We start from the raw sequence: 22130 nt of genomic DNA on the forward strand, positions 1-22130 counted from the left end.
CATAGATTGCTGGATGATATTAAACAATGCCAGAACCCATGTTGCTATGGTGGAGCTCCATGCAGCTGATTGGCTCGTTTTATCTCATAAGTGTAAACCAGGAAGAGAAACTCCCCGCTTTACAGATTCATTTTTCTTTTTACATGTTTAAAAATAAAATAAATAGCTTGATCACTAAACTGTGTGGAAAAATCGATCATTTTGCAAATTGCAATCAATAGGAATTGACAAAGAAACTTATCAAGAGGTAAAAGAAATGATTTTATTTTGAAGCAAATAACAAAAACAATAACATTCATTTACATCTGATTGAGAGTCATTTTAATATGCATGATCACTGGAAGTTCAAACGAAAGCTCTTCTCCTGTTCCTTGCTGCGGCTTTCACACAACTTTGAGACCTCCTCCACTCGCCTCTGGAGTAAAACTGCATATAAAAGTTGCATGTTAAACATGCAAGGCAACATTTCATAATGCACTGAATTCAATTTTTATTGTGACTCGGGCTACGTTCAAACTGAAGGTACATTTTTTGCTCATAAGTGATGTGGTTTGTGCTGTTCATACTGACAAAAACAGATGCAATCTGATCTGGTCAATTTCGATTTGGGCCGCTTCATATGTAGCGCAGATCAAGAAAAGTCTTCACTCGGAGAACATATTACAAGACCAAGTCCTATCTATGTGAATGGGGGAATCCTGGAATCTCAAAAACTGCTTGCCGAACTCACAATTAAATAACATATTTCAAATCAGCAACAAAATCTGACATGAACTGTCCCATAAATGTTGTTTCTTATGCACTAGCATAAAAAAAGAAGCTTTTTTTCAGGCTAAACCGGCACATGTGCAGGTGCAGTCTCAGGTTTCTATGGGAACCAGAACTTCTTACACCAGCTGCAGTGACGCAATGACTTCACCAATCAGCGATTGGCTCTTTTACTTTAGAAGGCGGGACTAGGAGTGAACAGTCTTTCTATATCTATAGTCTTTGTCCTAAATCCGATACAGGCCAGATGTTTTGCAATGTGACCCCAGTCTGAACAGTCGGTCATGGGAGTCACTTCAAAGATTTTACATACCCAACGTTATCAAGACAGTTGTGAAAGGTAGTCAGTGAGGGACAGTGATGTGTCTGAGCTCATAAGTATTACAGTGACAAGCAAAACACGAGGGCTCGTATCATAAATGCTTAAAAACTCTGCCCTCTTTTTTCACATGGTCTTTGTTTTTTTTACATTGCCTGCACTAAACTCACTGGCTTCGGCAGCAGATCACACTATACATAAACACGTAATCACTTACTTTAATGTTTTCTGTGTTAACTTCCGTATAACAGCGTGCTGTGACGTCTTTTTATCGTTCTTTTGTGTATGAGGGTCAGTTCAGGACCATGATCTGTTCACAATGGGATCTGATATTGGCCACATCTAAAACAATGTGAACAGCTATTCAAAAAGAATTGGTCAGATCGGAGCAATAAATCGGAATTGACTAGGGATGCTCCGCTCGATCGGCATTGGCCGATAATCATATTTTATGTCTCGATCGGTACTCACTAAACTTGGCCGATCTCATGAACCGATCGCAATTTGATGACGTCAGCACGTACATAATGCGTGGGGTAGTAGCAAATATTCAAACGAGAGCTTTGAAGGCCAAAGTAGAGAAGGGTTCCATGTGAACAGCAGTTGAACATGGGTCAGTCGGTCCTAAGGGATGGGCGAACGCCATTCGTTAGGGAGTCGGGTTCAGATCCCCGAACCCTGGAGAAACTGGCGAGAGCCCCGGGAAGTTCTCTTTTCTTTGTGAAGGGCAGGGCACCGGCCCCTCTCTCGGGACGAACCCATTCCAGGGTGCCCTGCCCTTCAGGCGCCGGGGTTCCCACGACATTTCACATCAGCGGTGTGGAATTACTATGATATTTCGAGAAACAATGAAAAATGTGCTACTTGTCGTGTATGTTCCAAAGAAATCTCGCATGGAGGAGCATTGTGTTGGACAATGTTACATCAGACTTCTCCATTTTAGGAGATTGAATGTTTATTTTGTCCTCAACATTTTACTAATGGACAATGTTTAAATAAACCATGGGGGCTGCATCAGACTGCTCCATTTTGTTTGTTTGTTTTTTCTTATATTAAGTATCCTGATATGCATGGGCCAGTTGTTCATCTCTCTGCATCAAAATGATCTGGATTTGGAAATCCCATGTTTTGCTATCCAGGATCAGGTAATCCATCTGACTTTTGTGCTGGTTTTTCAAAGCAAAATTGGATTGGATCACCCTGATCCAGATACACACCTTTTCAGATGACCAAATCTGGATTACTAGTGCTCTACGGAGCCCCTAAAGGGACACGCTGATGGAAAAAATAGGAGATGAAAAAAAAATACTTCAATGCTTTTGCGTTTCGCATAGCGTTCACCCGAGAAACTTTGCGTTTGCTTGCAAAGAACTTTTGACTGGGTCATCTCTTATAATTGTGACAATGTAGTTTACAAACAGTGATTTAAAAAACAATTTAAAATTAAATGTAATATTTTTTGCTTTCTATTTACAGCTGTTCCGGGATTATTTGCTGGGGCCAAAATCACTTTTTTACTTTTACTGTAGGCTACCAAAATAATAGGTAGCCTATTGTCTACTTATCACGAGCAAAATAAAACATTTATGTATGTATGCATGTACATATACTGATTTTTTGGATCAAAAGGTATCCCAATCTTACTAAAATAGTTTTGAATAACACAAACTGAAGATTTGATCCAGATGAAAACCAAAATTGGATTTTGTGATCAGAATCCTTTTTTTTCTTTTGAACAACCCGTTTTTCAAGATATGATTAAATCCGATAGCCCAAATTCAATCTGATTACTTTTGAACAACTAGCCGTAAGGCTTGCAGTGTGAACGTAGCCCAAAAGACTCCATGAAAAGGCTTTAAATCCCAAAAAAGATACCAACCAGAGTTTTGTTCTACCCACTGTAGGGAGTCCATGTGTGCATTGAGGATTTTGCAGATCTGCTGAAGCTGAAAAACAACACCAGTCATTCTTTGCCCAGATCGCATGACGATTCATAAGCATTTCTGTATCAAATATGGAGCATGTTTTGCATACCGGGTCAGTGGTGTCACCAGGTCCGCTGGATGTGTTGAGGTGTTCAATAATCTCTTTCAGATCTTGGGACATTCTCTTGAGTTGGGCATCCACATTTTCTGCCAACTTGTACCTGAACAAAAGAGATCATTCAAATACACAGTACATGCAGGAAACATGAGCTCCTCAGATCGCTGAGCGAGTCTGACTGTTTTTGTTCTTACGTTCTTTCACGTTCTTCATCTGCATTCTGCATGTAAATGGTTCCGCTTTGCTCTTTCACAGACTCCTCTAACGGACCCAGAAGATCCTCCAGCTCTTTCTGCTGGGACAGGATGAAGTCCAGCTCTTGATCCAGCCTGTGGCACAAGCACAGAAATATGAGCAACACGAAGTTCACAGCAAACACAGCAAATGACAGTATGCATGCTGTCTGATGATATTAGACTGTTCGCTTCATGCAACTTCATGAGCACGACTGGTTACACGGTTCTCTGAAATACTTGATTGTGACTGGTCAATATTTTTGTATAATCGCACTAAACTGTATAACGGTTTTCTCTGGTCTGGTTTTCATTTTTGGGTGAACTATCCCTTTAACATCCAAATCACCTGAATAAGTGAGTGTTGTAAAATGCAGCCTATTGTTGCTAAACTGCGGGACATTTTTGATATTAAGCGGTGTTATTAAAAGCGCATAAAGCGAAAGAGACACTGTTCCCCTGGTGGCTTTCTGTGCATGCGTGCTCCAAGTCGGATAAGCAAATGGCCTTCGAATACTCGCCCAAACGTGTACACACTAAAATGTTAAAATGGCAGTACTCGCGTAAACACAGCCGGTTATGTCTTAAGCAACTATTCACAGTTGAGAAAGAAAACGGGTGTGTATCAGTACATTGGATCTGTGCAGTTCTTAAAGTGACAGCAGCCTAATAAATCTGCTGCAGTCATTAAAGTTAATCAAACCACAAAAGACAAAGATACATTTTCCCGCGGTTAGATCAGCACATTACAATTCAAATGTGCGCATATTACACAGGACATCAGTTCTGACTGTATCTCTTATTTATTTATTAGTTTATTTGACAGGGACAATGCAGAAAAAACCTCTAAGGCTAATTTGCAGCCTCAATATCTTCCCTAATCGTCCCTCCTTAACATTTTCATCACGTTTTTATTAGTTGCCGAAAATTACAGTAGATTTGTCATAGTTTTTGACATTCAAAACTGGTTTTTATTTAGTGATAGTCTCGTTTTCGTCAGTGAAAAAAGGTTGTATTTTGTATAATAAACGAAAATTATTTGTCAGCGAAATTAACACTGGTACAGAAAGACTATGCTCTTATTTTAGATTTAATTATGAATTTTTGTTGTTGTAGGCCATTACTTATCCGAATATCACTGTTAGTACATCTTCCTGAAAAACTAAAAACACTTTATTTAATTAGCATAATTTGTTTCTTTGCTCTTATTGTATTGCTGACTGTTAACTTGTCTTATGTAATTATTTTAAGGATATTTTACTCACATTAGTTAACTAGTAGTGTTTGCTGAAGTATCGATAATTGTTCAATTTCACTGATTTTTAAAACTACTCATATCGTGAAATAAGACTTTGATCATAAATAATCGTGATTTCAGTACCGACCAAAAATAACCGTGATTATTTTAGCCATAATCGAATAATATAAGCCTTTTATATACTTTCCTATTGTGTACCTCTGTACATTCATACACTTAAATGTGCATATAACTGTCCATCTGTAAATAGCATGTGTAGGCTATTTATACATAATTCTGACTTATTGGGAATTTTTGTGTTTTATATTGTATAGTATTATATTTAATTTTATTGTCTATTTATTATGTTATATTCCTTTTTACTGCCTTATCTCCATGTCTGTACTTTCTTCTGCACTGGAAACTCCGGTCACCAAAACAAATTCCTTGTGTGTGTAAACCTACTCTGCATTGAAGCTCAATCTGATTCTGAAATGACAGTTGGCAACTGATTTCCTGCAGTGCTAGTTTCTCTTATATCACTCGGTGCGATCTCACAATAAATGATCTCAACTCAAACCAGTAAAGTAGCAAAGTAAGGAGTAAATAAATGTAGTCAGCAAGTCACTGCAAAAAAATAAATACATGGAAATAAACACTTTGATTTGACTGATAGACCAATTTTTTTTAATAAGGTCTGGATAACAGTACATTATCTCTTGCCTATTAATGCTCTTCCACCAACAAATTAAGCTTTAGTGAATTACTTTAAAATGCACTTTTAAATATACACACAACTTTTTAATTCAAGTAGCACATTGATTACCTTCGTTGGTCCAGTTTCACTTTCTCCATATCTTTATGTAAAGAAGTTATCTAGAAGAAAAAAAAAGAAAAGAAACGCAAATTGACTTGTCACTGGAAACCTGTTGCAACTAGGGCTGGGCGATATGGCCAAAAATATGATCACAATATATTTTCCATATTATAATGGGGGAAGGAAATGCTTTTCACATATTTATTAGACCTTGAGTCTTGAATGAATGTAAAGACAATTAAACCCCACAGAGTAGCTATCTTTTAATTTAGGGCCACATTAAATCAATTTAACTTTTCCCCAAATCCTGTGTTTTCCACACACGTTTTCTGTGTTTTATAATTTAATACAAATTTACATAAACTTTAACAATTTAATCAAGGTTTTAAAATGGTAATCCAACCCTCTACTAATGTGAGTAAATCACACTAAATGTCTATCATTAACCACTGGCTAATACATTGTTAGATTTCACTGGCCAAGTACGGAATAAGTTTGAGGTGGACAGTAGTGAAGTATTTTTACTCTCTATTTAAAAGGACAACTCCGGTGAATTTTTAAGTTAATCTTGATCGTTATACCTTTGTGAGTACTGTCTATAGAAAAAAATGGATTGGTGATTGCAACTGTTACAGTTAATGCCCAGAGCTCCCACTCAGCTAACACGGCAGCTATGGTGGCATATACATAATAGGGCTGTCAACGAATATTCTAAATTCAAATATATATTCAAATAGTTTTTAAAAAACGAATTTCGAAGGTGAAAATTAACATTCAAATAAATAAAAAAATGTTGGGGAAAAAACGCCCGCGGTAGTAGAGGCGTGGCTGTCTGCTTTGCGAGTGGGCGCTCTAGCGCGCCTGAAGTCTTGTGTACTTTGGCCTGTCTCCGCAGCGCGAGCCTCCGCTGACTGCGCGCGCTCCTCCCCAAACGGACGACGTGTTTATACTTGACGCGCTCGCCGTTGTGCTTTTCTTTGAAACGACAGATGGCGACTCGGAGTAATTGTTCTATAAACTATCAGGAAAAGCGTCGAGAAGAAGTGGGCTAATGTACACAGGTGACGATATTTATTTTAGTACACTTCACCGAAAACCACACTACAAAAGAATCATGTAAAACAGATCAAAATAAACCTTGATATTACTTGTGACATGAGAACAAAATGTATGTAGAAATGTAACGTTAACTTATACAACTCAATGTATGATATCTAAATGTTTCCTAATTTCACTAAACACTTTAGTGAGTTTTCACTTAGTTTCGTGAACTTTTCTTTATTAAACGGGTTTTTTTATGCTTTTGTAGGCTCGTTTTGTAAATATAAGCAACTAATTTGTATGTGCAAACTGGACCACCCTTACTTTGCATCGCCCGCCACAAGCGTCTCTGTCTGCAACACGACAAGAGGCCATAACGGAGAAATTAATTTTGTTCATTTGTAAGGACATGAGAGCGATCAGTGTCGTGGATGGGGCAGGCTGGAGTTCAAGCAACGGAACCAAGGTACTGACTGAATAGATATTGCATCAATAAAGGATAAATGCACTGCTTCCACTGGTTTGATTATTTACCGTTTCATGTCAAGGAAAAGTTCCATGTTTACCACAGCACAGCTCGCTCGGAGCGTTCAATAATATGCTGTAAAACTTATATTAATATTTGTTTCAATCACTGAATGAAGCCTGCTATATTTGGGACAAGAGTCGCGACCTTAAATTGCTTGCACAAAACTCTTGATCAGCCTCAAAATGTGTTTGTTCATTTAAACCGAGCAGAGAGCGTGAGGGCGAGAGAGAGAGTGAGGTCTGCGGTCTTTAGCCATTAGTTGATTTACTTGTTTTTGTGTAGGTAATACGTTGTCAAATATGTTTAAACTTAAATAGACTACCTATGTAAGTAGTTATGTCTCTCTGTATTCATTTGTCCTGTTATTGACGTAATGCGCGTCATTGATAAAATGCGCAACCAGATGTTCGAATATTCGTGCTTTTTTTAGAGGGAATATTCGAACGTCATTTTTGAGCAATTTTGACAGCCCTAATACATAAAGAGTCTTTGTGCCTCTTAACAGACACAAAATGCAATTAAAATGTCTGTCCAACATGAACAGGGCCCTTACATGACAACAAGATGCGTTTAGCAACGTAGCCATTGTTTAAACTCACCTAAATAGTGTTTTAGACGGCTAGTAAAGTCCCATGGGAACTCAGTTGTAGCCGGAAACATGTGAATAGTCCAGGTGGGAGGAGCGTCGCGTGTGTGTGAAGAGTGATGAGTTTTTCTTCAACTGGAAATGTAAATGCTTGTATTTTTGCATTCTTTTGCCACAATTCGGAACGGCACAAACGCGAACCATTTCTTCTCCACTTGTGTGAGACGATCACACACGCGACGCTCCTCCCACCTGGACTATTTACATTTCAGGCTACAACTGAGTTCACACGGGACTTCAGCGCGAGACTACTGCTAGCCGTCTAAAACACTATTTAGGTGAGTTTAAACAATGGCTACGTTGCTAAACGCATCTTGTTGTCATGTAAGGGCCCTGTTCATGTTGGACAGACATTTTAATTGCATTTTGTGTCTGTTAAGAGGCACAAAGACTCTTTATGTATATGCCCCATAACTGCCGTGTTAGCTGAATGGCAGCTCTGGGCATTAACTGTAACAGCTCCGTGTTGCAAGCACCAATCCGGTTCGTTTTTTTCTTCTATAGACAGTACATTTTTCAAGTGTCTGTACTCTTATCAGTGTTTTTTTTTGTGGAAAACTTTTACTTTACTACATTCCAAAAATTGAGAGTTTTGCTCTCTGTCAAGTGCAATTCAACTCAATGGATGTGCAGAGTATTTGACGTACCGTAAACTCTAGTGTGAAGGTGCACAACTTATATTTACACTTACATTTGTAAATTAATTGTTACAATTTCTTTGGGGTTGAATAATTTTGATTGCATGTGTGTGTGTTTATACATTATATATGTGTATAAATAGAGAGAGAGCGAGAGAGAGAGAGCGTGAGAAAGAGAGAGACTTCTAAAATTAAATCAATTTAGGCTGTGTTCACATTTGACGTGTTTTTGTACAAGAAAAAGCGCTCTTTTAGTAAAAAAAAAAGAAAGAACGCTGGAAGCGTTTGGTTCCAAATAGCAGCCGAGGGCGTCTTTTGTTGCTATAACAACAGCTGCAACAAGAGTGCCGTGTTGTGCAGAGATACAAAATGTCAAGAAAGAGAAAGTTGGCTCTTGCATTGGCTTTTGAAGTTAACGGGGAGGAGAATGTCGGTACACAATGACGTTTGTGGGTGTTATGGTGTGGTGCTTACATTAATTTAGTCCAGGAGCTCCGGTTGAATGATGCACGGTTTCTGGCACAATTAGTCGATCTACCAGCACATTCTCCATTTTCTTGTTGTTATGGAAACGAGTCAGGTCATGCTACTCGCTTGTCATTGGTCAGCTGTCAAAAAGCCGCTTGACGTAGGGCGTTTTTATCAGAAAAGTTGAACTTTTTTCAACTTGAAAAGACGCTCTGAGCTGCAGAAAAACACGTTGGCGTTTAAAAAAGCGCTTATGAAAACACGGTTTACTCCATAGGATTATAATGTAAAACAGACGCTGGCAGCTTCAAAAAAGACGTCAAGTGTGAACACGCCCCATGTCTTCTACTTTGTTCATTTTTATTTTATTTATTTATATTTTAATGCTCATATGAATGCTTTGGCAATACAATGTACAATTTGTCACGCCAATAAAGCTCTTTTGAATTTGAGAGAGAGCGCGAAAGAGGAGGCTCTGGTCTCTTTATTGGTCATGTAATCGTTTGGTGTCGGTGTAACTGTGCCAGTGCAAAGATGGTGTATGCAGAGAGCATATTTCTCTACCTTCTCTCCGTTCTCCACCAGCATCCGGTCCCAGGCATTGACCTGAGTGGCCTGCTGAAGAAAGTGTCGTTCTTGGTCTTCCAGTTCTGAGCTCCACTTGTTAATCAAAGCCTCCAGTTGAGCATATGACATCACTGGAGCAGTGCTGACAGAAGACAACAAGAATTTCATTCTGCAACTTGACAGAAGGAAACACACATACACAAAATGGCATCACACGTGAAAAGCTTTGTACCTGGTTGTGACGATGGCAGTCGAGGTGGCGGTGGTGGTGGATGGTGCAATAGATGCTGCCGTCTTCAGCCCAAGAGAAAAGCCAGTAGTAATTCCAGTGCTAGCAGGAACTACAAAAGACACATACACTCAAATAATACAAACAACAGAGGAAAATGGCTATAATGAGACCTCTTTTAATAGTTGTGGCCTCAATGATTTGCTCAGCGTGCATTAGTGTGTGTAAGTGAGCGCACCTGAGGTTACAGCAGGAACCGCTCCTAGAGGCTTCAGGGACAGGCTTGTGGGAGCGATGGATGCGGAGGTCATCACCGGGGCCACGGAGGCCATCGACGAGCCCACTGACAGAGCACAGAAAAGCCCATGTGATCTCAAGATTCCTCTAGAACAAGCCGAAATGATGCCAACAGAGCTCCCACACCATTTTTCAATGAACTTACATTACTTTTCCAATTGTTTGTTGATTAATGGTTACGTTTAAAAATAAAAGAAAATGATAACACTTTACAATAAGGCCTTATTTGTTAACATGAATGAATGCATCAAATAACAGGGAATAACAATGAGTAATATTAATTAGAGCAATTATTAATCTTTGTTAATGTTAGTTAAAAAATACTATTGTTTATTGTTTATTATAACAAAGATTATTAAAGGCTGTAAAAGTATTGTTCATAGTTAATTCATTACCCAAATGTAGTTAAATAATGTTAGCAAATGAAACCTTATTGTGTGGAACCTTATAAATGTTACCAAGCAACTTTAACTGATATTTTAGATCTTACCATAAAAAAGTATTATTTATTTACATGCAATGTCAGCAACAAGGCTATTGTCATGGCGAAAACAGAATAAACAATATTATATAATAATTCATACAATTAACAAAAAAACGACATGATAAATTTCAGGTTAATACAATATACATTCCGGTGATACTTTTTAAAAACCATCAGTTAAACACATCTCTGAATAAAACCGTTGTCTATTTACATTTAAATATATGTTACTGGACTGCTATTTTTTTATAGTCATTCGCTGCGTCCCAATTTGCATACTATCCGTACTAAATAGTATTTGAAAAAAGAATTAGTATGTCCCAAATCGTAGTATGTTGAAAAGAGTATTCCCGGATGGTCTACTATTTCCGGTCAGAATTCGAAGTGCAGATCGACGCGCACTCTAACGGCTGATATTGCCCACAACCCATTGGGAGATGGACGAGGATTCATTTAGAACTACAAACACGGATAAAAAGTGTTAAAAAACTACAAACACGACGGTTGTACGAGTCTGACGGCTAAGTAGAGAGGGTTAGATAAAGGGGTTTGAGTGAGCAATTATCAGTATTTAACCTGATGAAAAAAATATATTTATTCAATATTATCCACATTTTATTTCATCTGCAACAGCATTGTGAACTTTTGTAATGATACGTTTGGCCATTAACTTTTAAATGCATCATTATATTTAAACTGCAAACACATGAGGAGAGTCTCTGCATTAAAGACCCACGAATGGCAGATCAACGTGCTACTACGTTTCTCTCCGATACAGTAGGAAATGAAACTAAACTGTGCTGATGATTGACAGGGCAGTTTAAACGGTGACGGGACTCACGTAACTAAGCAACAGAGTCCGTTAAAGATGACGAAGTAGTACGTCCCAAAGCTTGCATACTCTTCTGCTACACAACCAAAAGTATGAACTTTTTCTTCACAAAAAGAGAACATACTTTTAGGTCATAGTATAAGTAGGCGAATTGGGACGCAGTAATTGGCAATAGTAGTTTGACATGGAAGGCATGATGGTGATTCTTCACCATTTAATAAATAACCATGTGTATGTCTTGACTTAATCGGCATCTGGTAAAAAAAACTTGATCATACCTAGATTTATCTAACCATAAAAAGAAAGATTAAATTACACAAATAAAGAAAGTAAATAAATAAAGAAACCATACAAATTTGCATGACTAAAGACTATTGTTGTGTTTGTTAGTTAGTTCTGGGGTTTGCTTTAATTTTCTTTACTGTTTAGATGCCGAAGTTCTGGCTTTATCAGAGTTTCAAAAAAAGGTGAACATTTTACCCTGGACTTGGAGTGAATGTTTTATATTTTTGTGTTGTATAGTTACATTAAACATGGGGTGAATTTGTTTTTTGATAGCAGGTTCTCAGAGATTTTGCAAAAACAGATGTGCTTTATCTTATTTTGCTTAGTCTGAGGAGCCAACTGAACAACACTCGAGTGGAGAATGTGATGCATCGCTGCAATAAATCAGGCGTGCCTATGTTACACTACATTCACTTTTATCCAAAGTGACTCATCATAAGAACCAAAGATACATATGTTTGTGTAAAATATATATATATATATATATATATATATATATATATATATATATATATATATATATATATAGGGAGTGCAGAATTATTAGGCACGTTGATTTTCTGATCATATTTTTTTTCCAGGCACATTTGACCAATTCCAAACCACAGTAATCCTAATAACTACTATTGATTTAGTATTTAATAATGTATAAGTGATATATAATTGTTCATGAAGGCTGGAAATGAAAATCACCTTATATTCAGGTGTGCAGAATTATTAGGCATGTTTTCTTTTACAGATAAATTGAGCCAAAAAAGAGATTTAACTTAAAAAAAGTCAAAAAGTATGAAATGCCCATGAGAAGGATGCAATACTAGACATTGCAGTTAAGACATGACCATTGGACAGTGAAATGCTCGTTGGGTCAGCAGGATCTGACAAAAACAGGTGGTGAAGAAAAGACACCTGTTAACTGCAAAAGAATTAAGAATTAAGGTGAAGAATTAAGGGTGAAACCATCAGGAACCCTTTAGTCTCCAGCGCCACCATTTTCCAAAGCTGCAACCTACCTGGAGTCTCCAGAAGTGCAAGGTGTCCGGATCTCAGAGACTTCAGTTAGGTAAAGAATCCTAAAAAATGACCCCCACTAAATAAGAATCATAAGCTGAAGTGTTGTAAAATACATGAAGCCTGTTTTTTTATAGGCTTTATAGGTTTTATAGGTTGAGAGTGACTCTTGAAGGACCAGCACCACATCCTCTAGTTCCACTGTTTGAAGAATTCATCTTCCAGAATCTGGCAGTACGTTTTGGGAGTTCATTTTAGTCCATCCTGAAGTCCGTTTTGCAGAGATGGACTAAAAATGAACTCCCAAAACGTACTGCCAGATTCTGGAAGATGAATTCTTCAAACAGTGGTACTAGAGGATGTGGTGCTGGTCCTTCAAGAGTCACTCTCAACCTATCTGTCCATAAAGCCTATAAAAAAACCTTCTTCATGTATTTTACAACACTTCAGCTTGTGATTCTTATCTAGTGGGGGTCATTTTTTAGGATTCTTTACCTAACTGAAGTCTCTGAGATCCTGACACCTTGCACTTCTGGAGACTCCAGGTAGGTTGCAGCTTTGGAAAATGGTGGCGCTGGAGACTAAAGGGTTCCTGATGGTTTCACCCTTAATTCTTCACCTTAATTCTTAATTCTTTTGCGGTTAACAGGTGTCTTTTCTCCGCCACATGTTTTTGTCTGACCCTGCTGACCCAACGAGCATTTCACTGGTCATGCCTTAACTGCAATGTCTAGTATTGCATTAGTATTGCATCCTTCTCATGGGCATTTAATACTTTTTGACTTTTCAGTCTGAGTTAAATCTCTTTTTTGGCTCAATTTATCTGTAAAAGAAAACATGCCTAATAATTCTGCACACCTGAATATAAGGTGTTTTTCATTTCCAGCCTTCATGAACAATTATATATCACTTATACATTATTAAATACTAAATCAATAGTAGTTATTAGGATTACTGTGGTTTGGAATTGGTCAAATGTGCCTGGAAAAAAAATATGATCAGAAAATCAACGTGCCTAATAATTCTGCACTCCCTATATATATATATATATATACACACACACACACACATACACACATAACGAAAGCTTTGTTTAGAATTTGACTGAACTAGAAGTTTCTTCATGACAAGAGGTGGAAGAGGAACTCACATGTGAATCCTATGGATGGTGTCGAGGCTATAGGATTGGCAAACAGAGATGATACTGGAGCCGGCATGGACTGACTTGATAGAGCGGAGCTGGTGGGGGCTGGGGTGGCTAAACAAGAACAACAAAGAATCATGTTATACAACTATTTTCTTTCTAATATTAGAATAGCCACACTATTATTATATGCTATATCACTATAATACATGCCTGAAGTTTTAATTCCAAAGTTCATTGCAGCTGTCGGGGCTGTGGAGGCAGTAGAAGCGCCAAGAGTCAGACCTATAAAACAGCAGCACAACAACTCAATACATACACATAACAAAACATATTTGTATATTTCCTTCATAAGGACCAGTGTCAACAACCCCGACATGGTCAAACTGTAAAAAGCATTTGACAGGGCTTGTCCTTTTGCTTAGCCATTAAAGTCAAAGCGCACATTGGTGTCCACATGGCAAGTTGTTAAATAACTTGTGCATAAGAGCGTTTTTACATATACCCTTTCAAAGGTCATCAATATTGTAAATCCTGCAAAGTATTTTTAGTAAGTACATTTATAACACTAATACTTTGCAGTACATTACTTTTACATCAAATTACAAAAAACAAGTTACCGCTGCTGTGAGGGTGTTTCTAAAGCGTCTATGGGAGTGATGGTAAAAATTAACATCTTTCTCTCTTTTCACTGCCGTTAACAATATCACTATTTTTCTCTATTTTTGAAACTATTGGGGAGTTTTTATTTTGCTATTTGAGCAAATGGGGACACAAAAAATATATTTAATGTATACTCTCATTCACTGCAATAAAAGTTAACCCAACTATGACGACTTCCGCTGTGAGAAACCTTGAAATGTGAGAAGTGTCTATTGGGCACGATTGCTGCGATCCGAGTCCAAGCACGATTGTTCCCGGCGCCCCCCGCAGCGTTGTTCTGGTTTCACACACAACTTGATTCTATCGAACACTGGTTTATTTGATTGCATCTTACGTCATCACAAACGTGCACGGCGCATGATAGAAAACAGACCGCGGGTCAATATATATATAGTTTTTTTTTTATTAATTTGGTGCTATCGTGCACAGCAGAGTAAACAACACTTGGGTTTACTGTATGTGCGTTAGCATAAGGCGGATTTCTGCTTCTTGCAAACAGACTTATTTGAGGAGACAGCAGATTGCCATTCATTGCATTGACTATGTGCGAATAAACTCATCAACACTATCATGCTGTGCATGTGTTTTATTGAACTAAATACATTGTCACCGGCTAAAACACATGCGCGTGTTCCTTTACTTCATAAACAAGTGCGCACCCGAGTCCGTGTTGCTTTCTCGTTCACTCAAATTCGCGGCAGTTCGAGTGCAACTGAACTCAGAGCACCTCCTCCAGGCAGTCTCGGGTTTCGTTACCTCGGCGCGCTCCCAGGTCCGCATGACAGCTTTCACATTAGCAATTTTTCATGCAAACCGCGCCCTGTTCCGAACTAAACTGCCAGTGGAAAAACGCCCTAATTCTGTATCTCTGAGCTACTTTCTGCTTTTCTTGTAGCGTAATGCTGCGTTCACACCAAATGCGAAAATAGCATCAGGAGCGAGTGATTTAAATGTTAAGTCAATGGAAAGGCGCGTTGACGATTCAGTCTCATTTGTGCATGCAGTTCGCGTGAATGATGCGAATTTGACACAAACTGAGCGTCTTGCGCGAGTGGTGCTTTTGTGCATTCACGCGAATTGAAGCGAATTCGCGTCTGACGCCCGAGTTGAAAAATTTGAGCTTTGGCGTCAATTCGCGACACGTTAACCAATCAGGAGCCTGCTCACTGCTGTCACGTGGTAAAGTGACGTGATGAGACACCCCGCATAATTTAAAAATACTACTATTGTGTCACAAAATTTAGTTTTAAGACTTTTTCAGGTGAGAATGTAGTTGTTTAAAGCTCAAATCTGTGGTTTATTTATAAAGAGAGCGCCTATTTTAAAAAAATTATCTTGCGTTTTTGGAGTTGTGAGATCCAGGCGATCACCGGGCGCTCAGTGCTCATTAACCCCGGCGAGAGCAGCCTTACCTCGGCCAGTCCTTCTGCCGTCTGCCGCTGGCTCTGATGTCCTGCAGTGGTTAAACATGAGAGAATTCGTCTTGTGTAGATCTAACGGGCGATCTTTGGTGTCATGAATCTATCATTTGTTGCCTGCCAAATCGTTTTGACTGAGGGCAAAGAAGTTTCATAACTTTATTTTTTTAGGATATTTAAATATACATCCAGTGAAGGTAATGTAGGAGTTGCCTGGACCACATTTGTGTGGCTATTAATGTTTAATATATATTTTAATGACAATGAAAAGAGGCAGAGTGGTGTTTTATGACATTTCTCCTGGAGCACCTTGAACGCGTCTATTTCGCTTCAAACGCTCGATTTCTACGCGTCCAATTCGCCGCGGACACGTGAATGGATCAAAATGTTCAGGCGTCAAACTAGACGCGGTAGACACGATTTTGACGTCTATTCACGTTTGGTGTGAATGCAGCATTAGATCGGTGGCAGGTTCATCCTCATTTCAAAAATGTCCCCTGAGTTGGAGATGATGTTGAAGTGTCTGATTTCAGGAGTATGGAATAGATAATCTCAAAGCTAACAGACATGGACTAAAACAAACAAAGGTCTTATTTTGAATTGGGTGTTGAGACATTTGTAACTCTGTATGACCTGTGGGTGGAGCCCCCAGTGAGAGCGCAGGGGTGGGCTGTGCCGGGGCAACTGAGGCTGCCTGAACTTTGGGCGTCCCAAAGCTGAATCCTCCCATAGGCTGCTGGGCCGCTGTAGGCTGAGGGGCCAGACCTCCGAGAGTGAAGCCCGTCCCAGCAGATGAAGCCCCCAGAGTCATACCTGTGGTCACAGGTTGAGGTGCTGCAGGTGTGCTGAGTTTTGGAAGGGAGGATGCGCTGGATGCAAAGACATGAACAGATATTAAATATAGCAGCATTTTCCAGTTATACAATGTATATTTCCAACTCTAAAATCTGACTGGATGAGTCATGTCCAAAGTCATCATAAAATAGCCCTGACTGTGTTGAAAGCTACATTAGGTGCTTACACACTAGAGAGAGCGTTGGATGGATAACATGCATTTTTAATGTTTAGAAAGTGCCTTTGAAATCAAGCAGGAATACAGCAAACGTCCAAAAGCACAAACAACACCGCCTGTCTGAATTTCTTATTGATTAACTAGCCAACTAGTCCTAATGTGTCAAGTTGCTAGATGACATAACTGTCAAACTGCCCACGTTTATAGCGGCCTAGGTTTAGGAAGAAGTTCTCTCATTCATTTTTCCCCATAGGGAGTCTCTTTTTTCATGACACACTCATAATCATTATGTTTGCCGATGCGCTGTGGCAAGCTTTATGCATGCTTTTGAGCGCTGATTAGGCTATGTATTTTATAGGCTATAGTCAATTAAAGGCTCATTATTATGATTTATAGCTTATTAATATAAACGTGCAATGATATAAAAACAATGCAGTACTTCAACAGGAATTCTGCTTTTTAATAATTTAGTTGTGAACAGATGGCTTTAACAAAACCATATACCATCAATGTTGGGTAAGTGACTCTAAAAAAGTAATGAATTACTAGTTACTAATTACATCTTCAATAGTGTAATTAGATTACTGTACACATTACTCTCTCCAAAAAGTATTTAATTACTTATTACTAATTACTAGGGATGCCACAATACTCAATATAATTTTGAACCGTTCGGTACGGCATTCATGGTTCAATACTCGCTTGTGATTTGCGTTTTTCTCGGTTTTGCATTTAATTAATTATTTTTCTACGAATTCTATAATTTGCCTCCATCCCAATACTGAACAACGCCACATACATTCACATCACACGTTAGTGGTAAAATTATACTCACAGGACACTATAGATATTCACAATCACGAAAGTTCATTATTTGCATGCGTTTTAAAGCCTTGCCGGCTCATTCGCGTGCGCGGTTTTAACATGCGCTTTTCCGAGCGCGAGCACTAAACACCTGTCAAACACGCGATTACTGGACTAAATAGTCTTACTGCGCTAATACTGTCAAATACACACATGGTTTACATAAACACAGTCGGTTATGTCTAAAGTGAAAATAAAATCAGCGTGTCTGTATATTAGATGCACGCAGGTCTTAAATTGACAGCAGTGCAGTAGTGAACATGCTGTCCTTAAAGGGACAGTTCACCTCTAAAATTATGTACCGTAAAACTTCAAATAATAGCCCGGGCTTCTATTTACCCAAATCACCGAACTGCACCGGCTTGTATTTGAAACAGGCGTCTATAAGAGACAGGCCTTTATTTTAGTGTTGAGATGTTCAAGCATGACGGTAGGAGGTTACCACATTATATTAATTATATTATATTATATTATTATACATTATATTATACGTTTTTTTTATAATTAATTCGAATGTCTTTAACAAATCATTTAATGTAAGAAATGTCTTAGATTATTGGCAGCACAAAAAACGAAACGATGTGACAGCAATGGGCAGAACAATACAAGTTACCGCTAAAATCCATTGAGCGTATGAACTTGTTGCCCGAAACACATCAACAAGAAAGAATGAAGGCTACCCTGTAAAACAACTGCAATCATGTGATAGAAAATTACTCTATTCATCACAATCATCATCCCCGCGGTTCTCCTCCACTTCTCCCTCTCCAGCCTCCGCTAACTCTGCCTGCCTTGCTCGCACTAACAGCTCCGCCCAGATGCGCACGGCTCTCCTTCTTTGAAACCACGGATAAGGTGATCCTCGCTTCCATCAGAAGCTACTGTCAGGCCACATACCTAAGGATAACATCCCGAAGTTAATGAAATAAATCTCCTCCTTCTCCCTCGCACACACAAACACACGCGCACGTCTGCGCGCAAGCATTAAAGGAATTTTTCAGCCGCTCCGTATCCAGCTTTACCCACGCTTGAAATTTGACAACTGTCAGCTTAAATGTCAAATTATACTTTTCTCCATGGTGGTATTGAGAGAATTAAGAAAAACTGAAGACTGAAAGTTCGTTAACCTCTTTGTTATGTTGCCATAGTGATGAGTCGCTCATGAACGGTTCCGTCTGTCACGTGAAATATAATCAAAACATAGAACAGACGATCTGACGGGTTTGAGAAGATCAAATACAGCCCGATACTAAAAAACAGACTCGGCGTCTATTTGAGACCAGCCTTTATTTACCCAAACCTGTCGTCACACCAGGCGTTTAAAAGAGACAGGCGTCTATTTGGGACTCGGCTATTATTTGAAGTTTTACGGTAATTATTTACTCACTCTAATGTGGTTTCAAACCTGTATTCATTTCTTGATGACAGAATTTTCATTTCTGAGTGAACTATCCCTTTAATGTTAATACAACAACAAAAGACAAAGAGAAAATCCCTCACTGCTCTTGACTGAAAAACTTTAATACAGTAGTTTAATAAGAATCAATGTATATTTTATAGTGAAGTCTATGTAGTGTTTTATTTTTACATTTATTCATTCAATTTCATACTTAAATGCTGCTGTACAGCTCTGAGCTGCCAGTGTAAATCTTTATATATATTTATTTTATATTATACAATACACTAGGAATGTGTACATGGGTTTTTTTTAAAGTAAAGTTTTAAGTTTAAGTAAGGTTTTTCAATTCTTAAAAATAAAATAAAGAAAGGGTATTGCAATAAAAAAAATACTCTTTTTTTCTCCTTAACCTCTTGCTGTTCCTGTCGCCTAAGAATAGAATAGCAAAAAACTGATGTGACAAGCCATCAGAACCGAACCGAAAACCATGGTTAAAAACAGAGGTATGTATTGAACCGTGGACTAACTGTATTGTTGCCCTACTAGTTACTTTCCAAATCCTATATCAACCTCGAGTTCAGCGATTCAAGGATAGACATGAAACGGCTCTTTTAATTCATTCAAATACATAATATAAAACTACATCAATAATTATTATTAACTGACCAAAGTTTGTTATTTCCACAATTGTATAATATATAATTGTTCTACAGTCTATACACAGTATTTAGTTCAAGTACTTGTGAAGTAACTGTAATTCAATTACACAAAAAATAAGAGTAATCCCATATTTTACGTTTTCAAGGGAAAAGTAATTAAATTACAGTACTTAGTAACTAGTTACACCCAACACTGTATACCATCGATTTACAACATTGTAGCTCACAGCAAGTCAGTGTTTAAAAGTTTAATTAATTCACCTTTGGAGAAAATTAACTGGATTTTACTTCCAAAACACAGCTGCTCCACTCTCTTATTAAAGGGATAGTTCACCCCCCCAAAAAAACACACTTCGCCCCAGATAAAGTCTCACCCAAAAGAGAAGCCTCCACTTGTGTTGCTGCTCTGAGTCTGGGCACCGAAGCTGAATCCACCTTGTGCGCTGCCATTATTCTGTGTCGGCTGCGCGAGCAGTCCTGCGATCTGAGACGGCGGCGGGTTTCCAAAGCTCTGAGCCTGGGGTTGGCTGGCCCCGAAAGAGAAGCCCCCTCCTGCAGGAGCGCTGGTCTGCAGGCCGAAGCCTGTGGGGGCGGCTGCAGGAGCCGTGGTTTTGGGGGGTCCAAAGCTGAAGCCCCCAGTGCCCGGTTGTCCGAAGTTAAATGCCATAGTGCCGCAAAAGACCCTGAAAATGACGGCGGGAGGGAAAACATTTGTAATAGTGTTAAACAACTTTAAGGATTCTTGCTATTACATATGCTGGGATTAAAAGTCTCTGTTGCTGCAATGGATTTCCATCAATTTAATTGCAGAGAAGATATGCATGAGATTGGTGCAGATCGTGGGCTTCGGGCAAAAACGCAACCAAAATGAACAAAAATGATATTATTTTAATATTGACAGGGCTCCAGACTGCGACTAAAAGGACTTCATTAAAAATATCTTCATTTGTGTTTAAAGATGAACAAAGGTCTTACGGGTTTGGGACGACATAGTAATTAATGACAGAATTTACATTGATTTTTTTTTTTTTTTTGATGAACTAGCCCTTTAAGTCTAACAGAAAGCTAAATGTGAAATATATTAGAGAGAGGTTAATTCAGTAACAAACTTGTACTCATGTTTATTTTTTTGTGTGTTTGCTGTTGTAACTGTAATATATAAAAGCCCTTCTATCAACAAGCACTATAATAAATGCATTGGATGGCTATTGTTCAAGTTTTATCTGTTTACTGTATCTATCATTAAATAAAAATAGTGACTAGAGACTCAAAACCTACTTAGCAGCCAAATATTGACCAAATGTTTGGCCATAGTACTGTAGATGTGTGCTGAATCAACTATTAACTCGTTTTTTTAGACCATGATGCCCAGAAATGTTATCTATGTAGGCACTACACACCAAAATGCATCTAGATACACATCCTGCTATGCCTTGAGACTACACCGGCTTGAAAAAGCTACATAAGTAGGCAATTTACAAGGTTTTGCGACCACAATGTCCGAAAAATGTCTTTTAGGTTGACTAGGCTTTGGGACTGTCTATGAAGGGAACTCACTAGGGTAGGAGAAAGCTAGCCTGTCTTCTTTCATATTCAGAGATAACATGATATTAAAATCAACTGATAACAAACTAAAGCAGAAGAGCAGCTTACGTGCTTCTTTAGAGATGAGCATTTAGTATTGCGCTTTTTGAAAAAAACGGATGAATGTGATAAAACAACCGATATTGTTTAACGATCATAGCTGACAGTTCCTCCTCACATTAAGTTCACGAAACGCCCTCTTCTGTACAATCACATCGCCCACGTTATTGCTTTAAATGAAGACATACTCACTAAATATAAGGTGGAATGAAACACTTAATATTGGGGCATCTAATAAAATTAAAACTTACGTAGTGCGTACAGTACTTCGCTGCAACTCACGCGCGCAATATTCGTCACATCACATGCGCACCTCCGCTCTGAGGACCTCTAGATCAACTGTCTGAATCACTGCCTGATCGAAATTACAGATCTCACACGCCGCAAATGTACCCTACTTCACACTATAACAACATAAACTGTAAACTCTTTTTATTTATTTAAGTATTTGGTTAAATTACGATAGCATTGACAAAAAGAGCCTAAAGTAGCTACCGTGATAATATTATGGTGTTGTTGTTTTGTTGTAGTTGTTTTTAAAAGTCTGTATTGCATTTGAATCACACACAAGAGAGTCAATATTAAACATAATGACTGCTGACATCAAAGATGCTGAAGTAGGCCTAAAGATTTAAAACTTTAACCTAAAAAGTGAGCATCAGACCGCTCATATGGTATGGATTCCCTAAGGACCCTAACAAATATTTACATAATAAATATAATTATAATTTATTAAAATAATAATATAATAATTAGAGGTGAATTCAGGATGATTAGGGCACTTTTTGCCATTGAAATGACTTGGAAAAAGTGTCCCAATCAACCTGAATTCACCCATATATGGCCTATAATGTTCTTTTATTTTATGCTACAGATTCTCACTTGA

General features: G+C 38.3%; 1 protein-coding gene across 4 annotated transcripts; it reads right to left on the reverse strand.

The window, feature by feature from the left end:
• Window positions 1-8: 8 nt before the first annotated feature.
• Window positions 9-21581, reverse strand: nup62l (nucleoporin 62 like). Of its 4 annotated transcripts, none has more exons than XM_079839586.1 (13): window positions 21496-21581; window positions 19975-20283; window positions 16300-16535; window positions 13799-13870; window positions 13592-13699; window positions 9774-9878; window positions 9539-9647; window positions 9304-9448; window positions 5427-5476; window positions 3325-3459; window positions 3122-3233; window positions 2967-3033; window positions 9-426 (listed from the first exon to the last, which is right to left on the reverse strand). In XM_079839586.1, exons 2-13 carry the CDS (start codon window positions 20265-20267, stop codon window positions 335-337), a joined length of 1524 nt encoding a protein of 507 aa, XP_079695712.1. In that variant the 5' UTR covers window positions 20268-20283; window positions 21496-21581; the 3' UTR covers window positions 9-334. The 4 variants fall into 4 exon arrangements, with proteins under 4 accessions (XP_079695712.1, XP_079695713.1, XP_079695715.1 ...); XM_079839587.1 differs by having other exon boundaries at window positions 244-426; window positions 21507-21560; XM_079839589.1 differs by having other exon boundaries at window positions 244-426; window positions 21363-21553.
• Window positions 21582-22130: the final 549 nt, after the last annotated feature.

The sequence above is a fragment of the Gobio gobio genome (genome assembly GCF_949357685.1).
Source record: "Gobio gobio genome assembly, chromosome: 16".
Lineage (NCBI taxonomy): Eukaryota > Metazoa > Chordata > Actinopteri > Cypriniformes > Gobionidae > Gobio > Gobio gobio.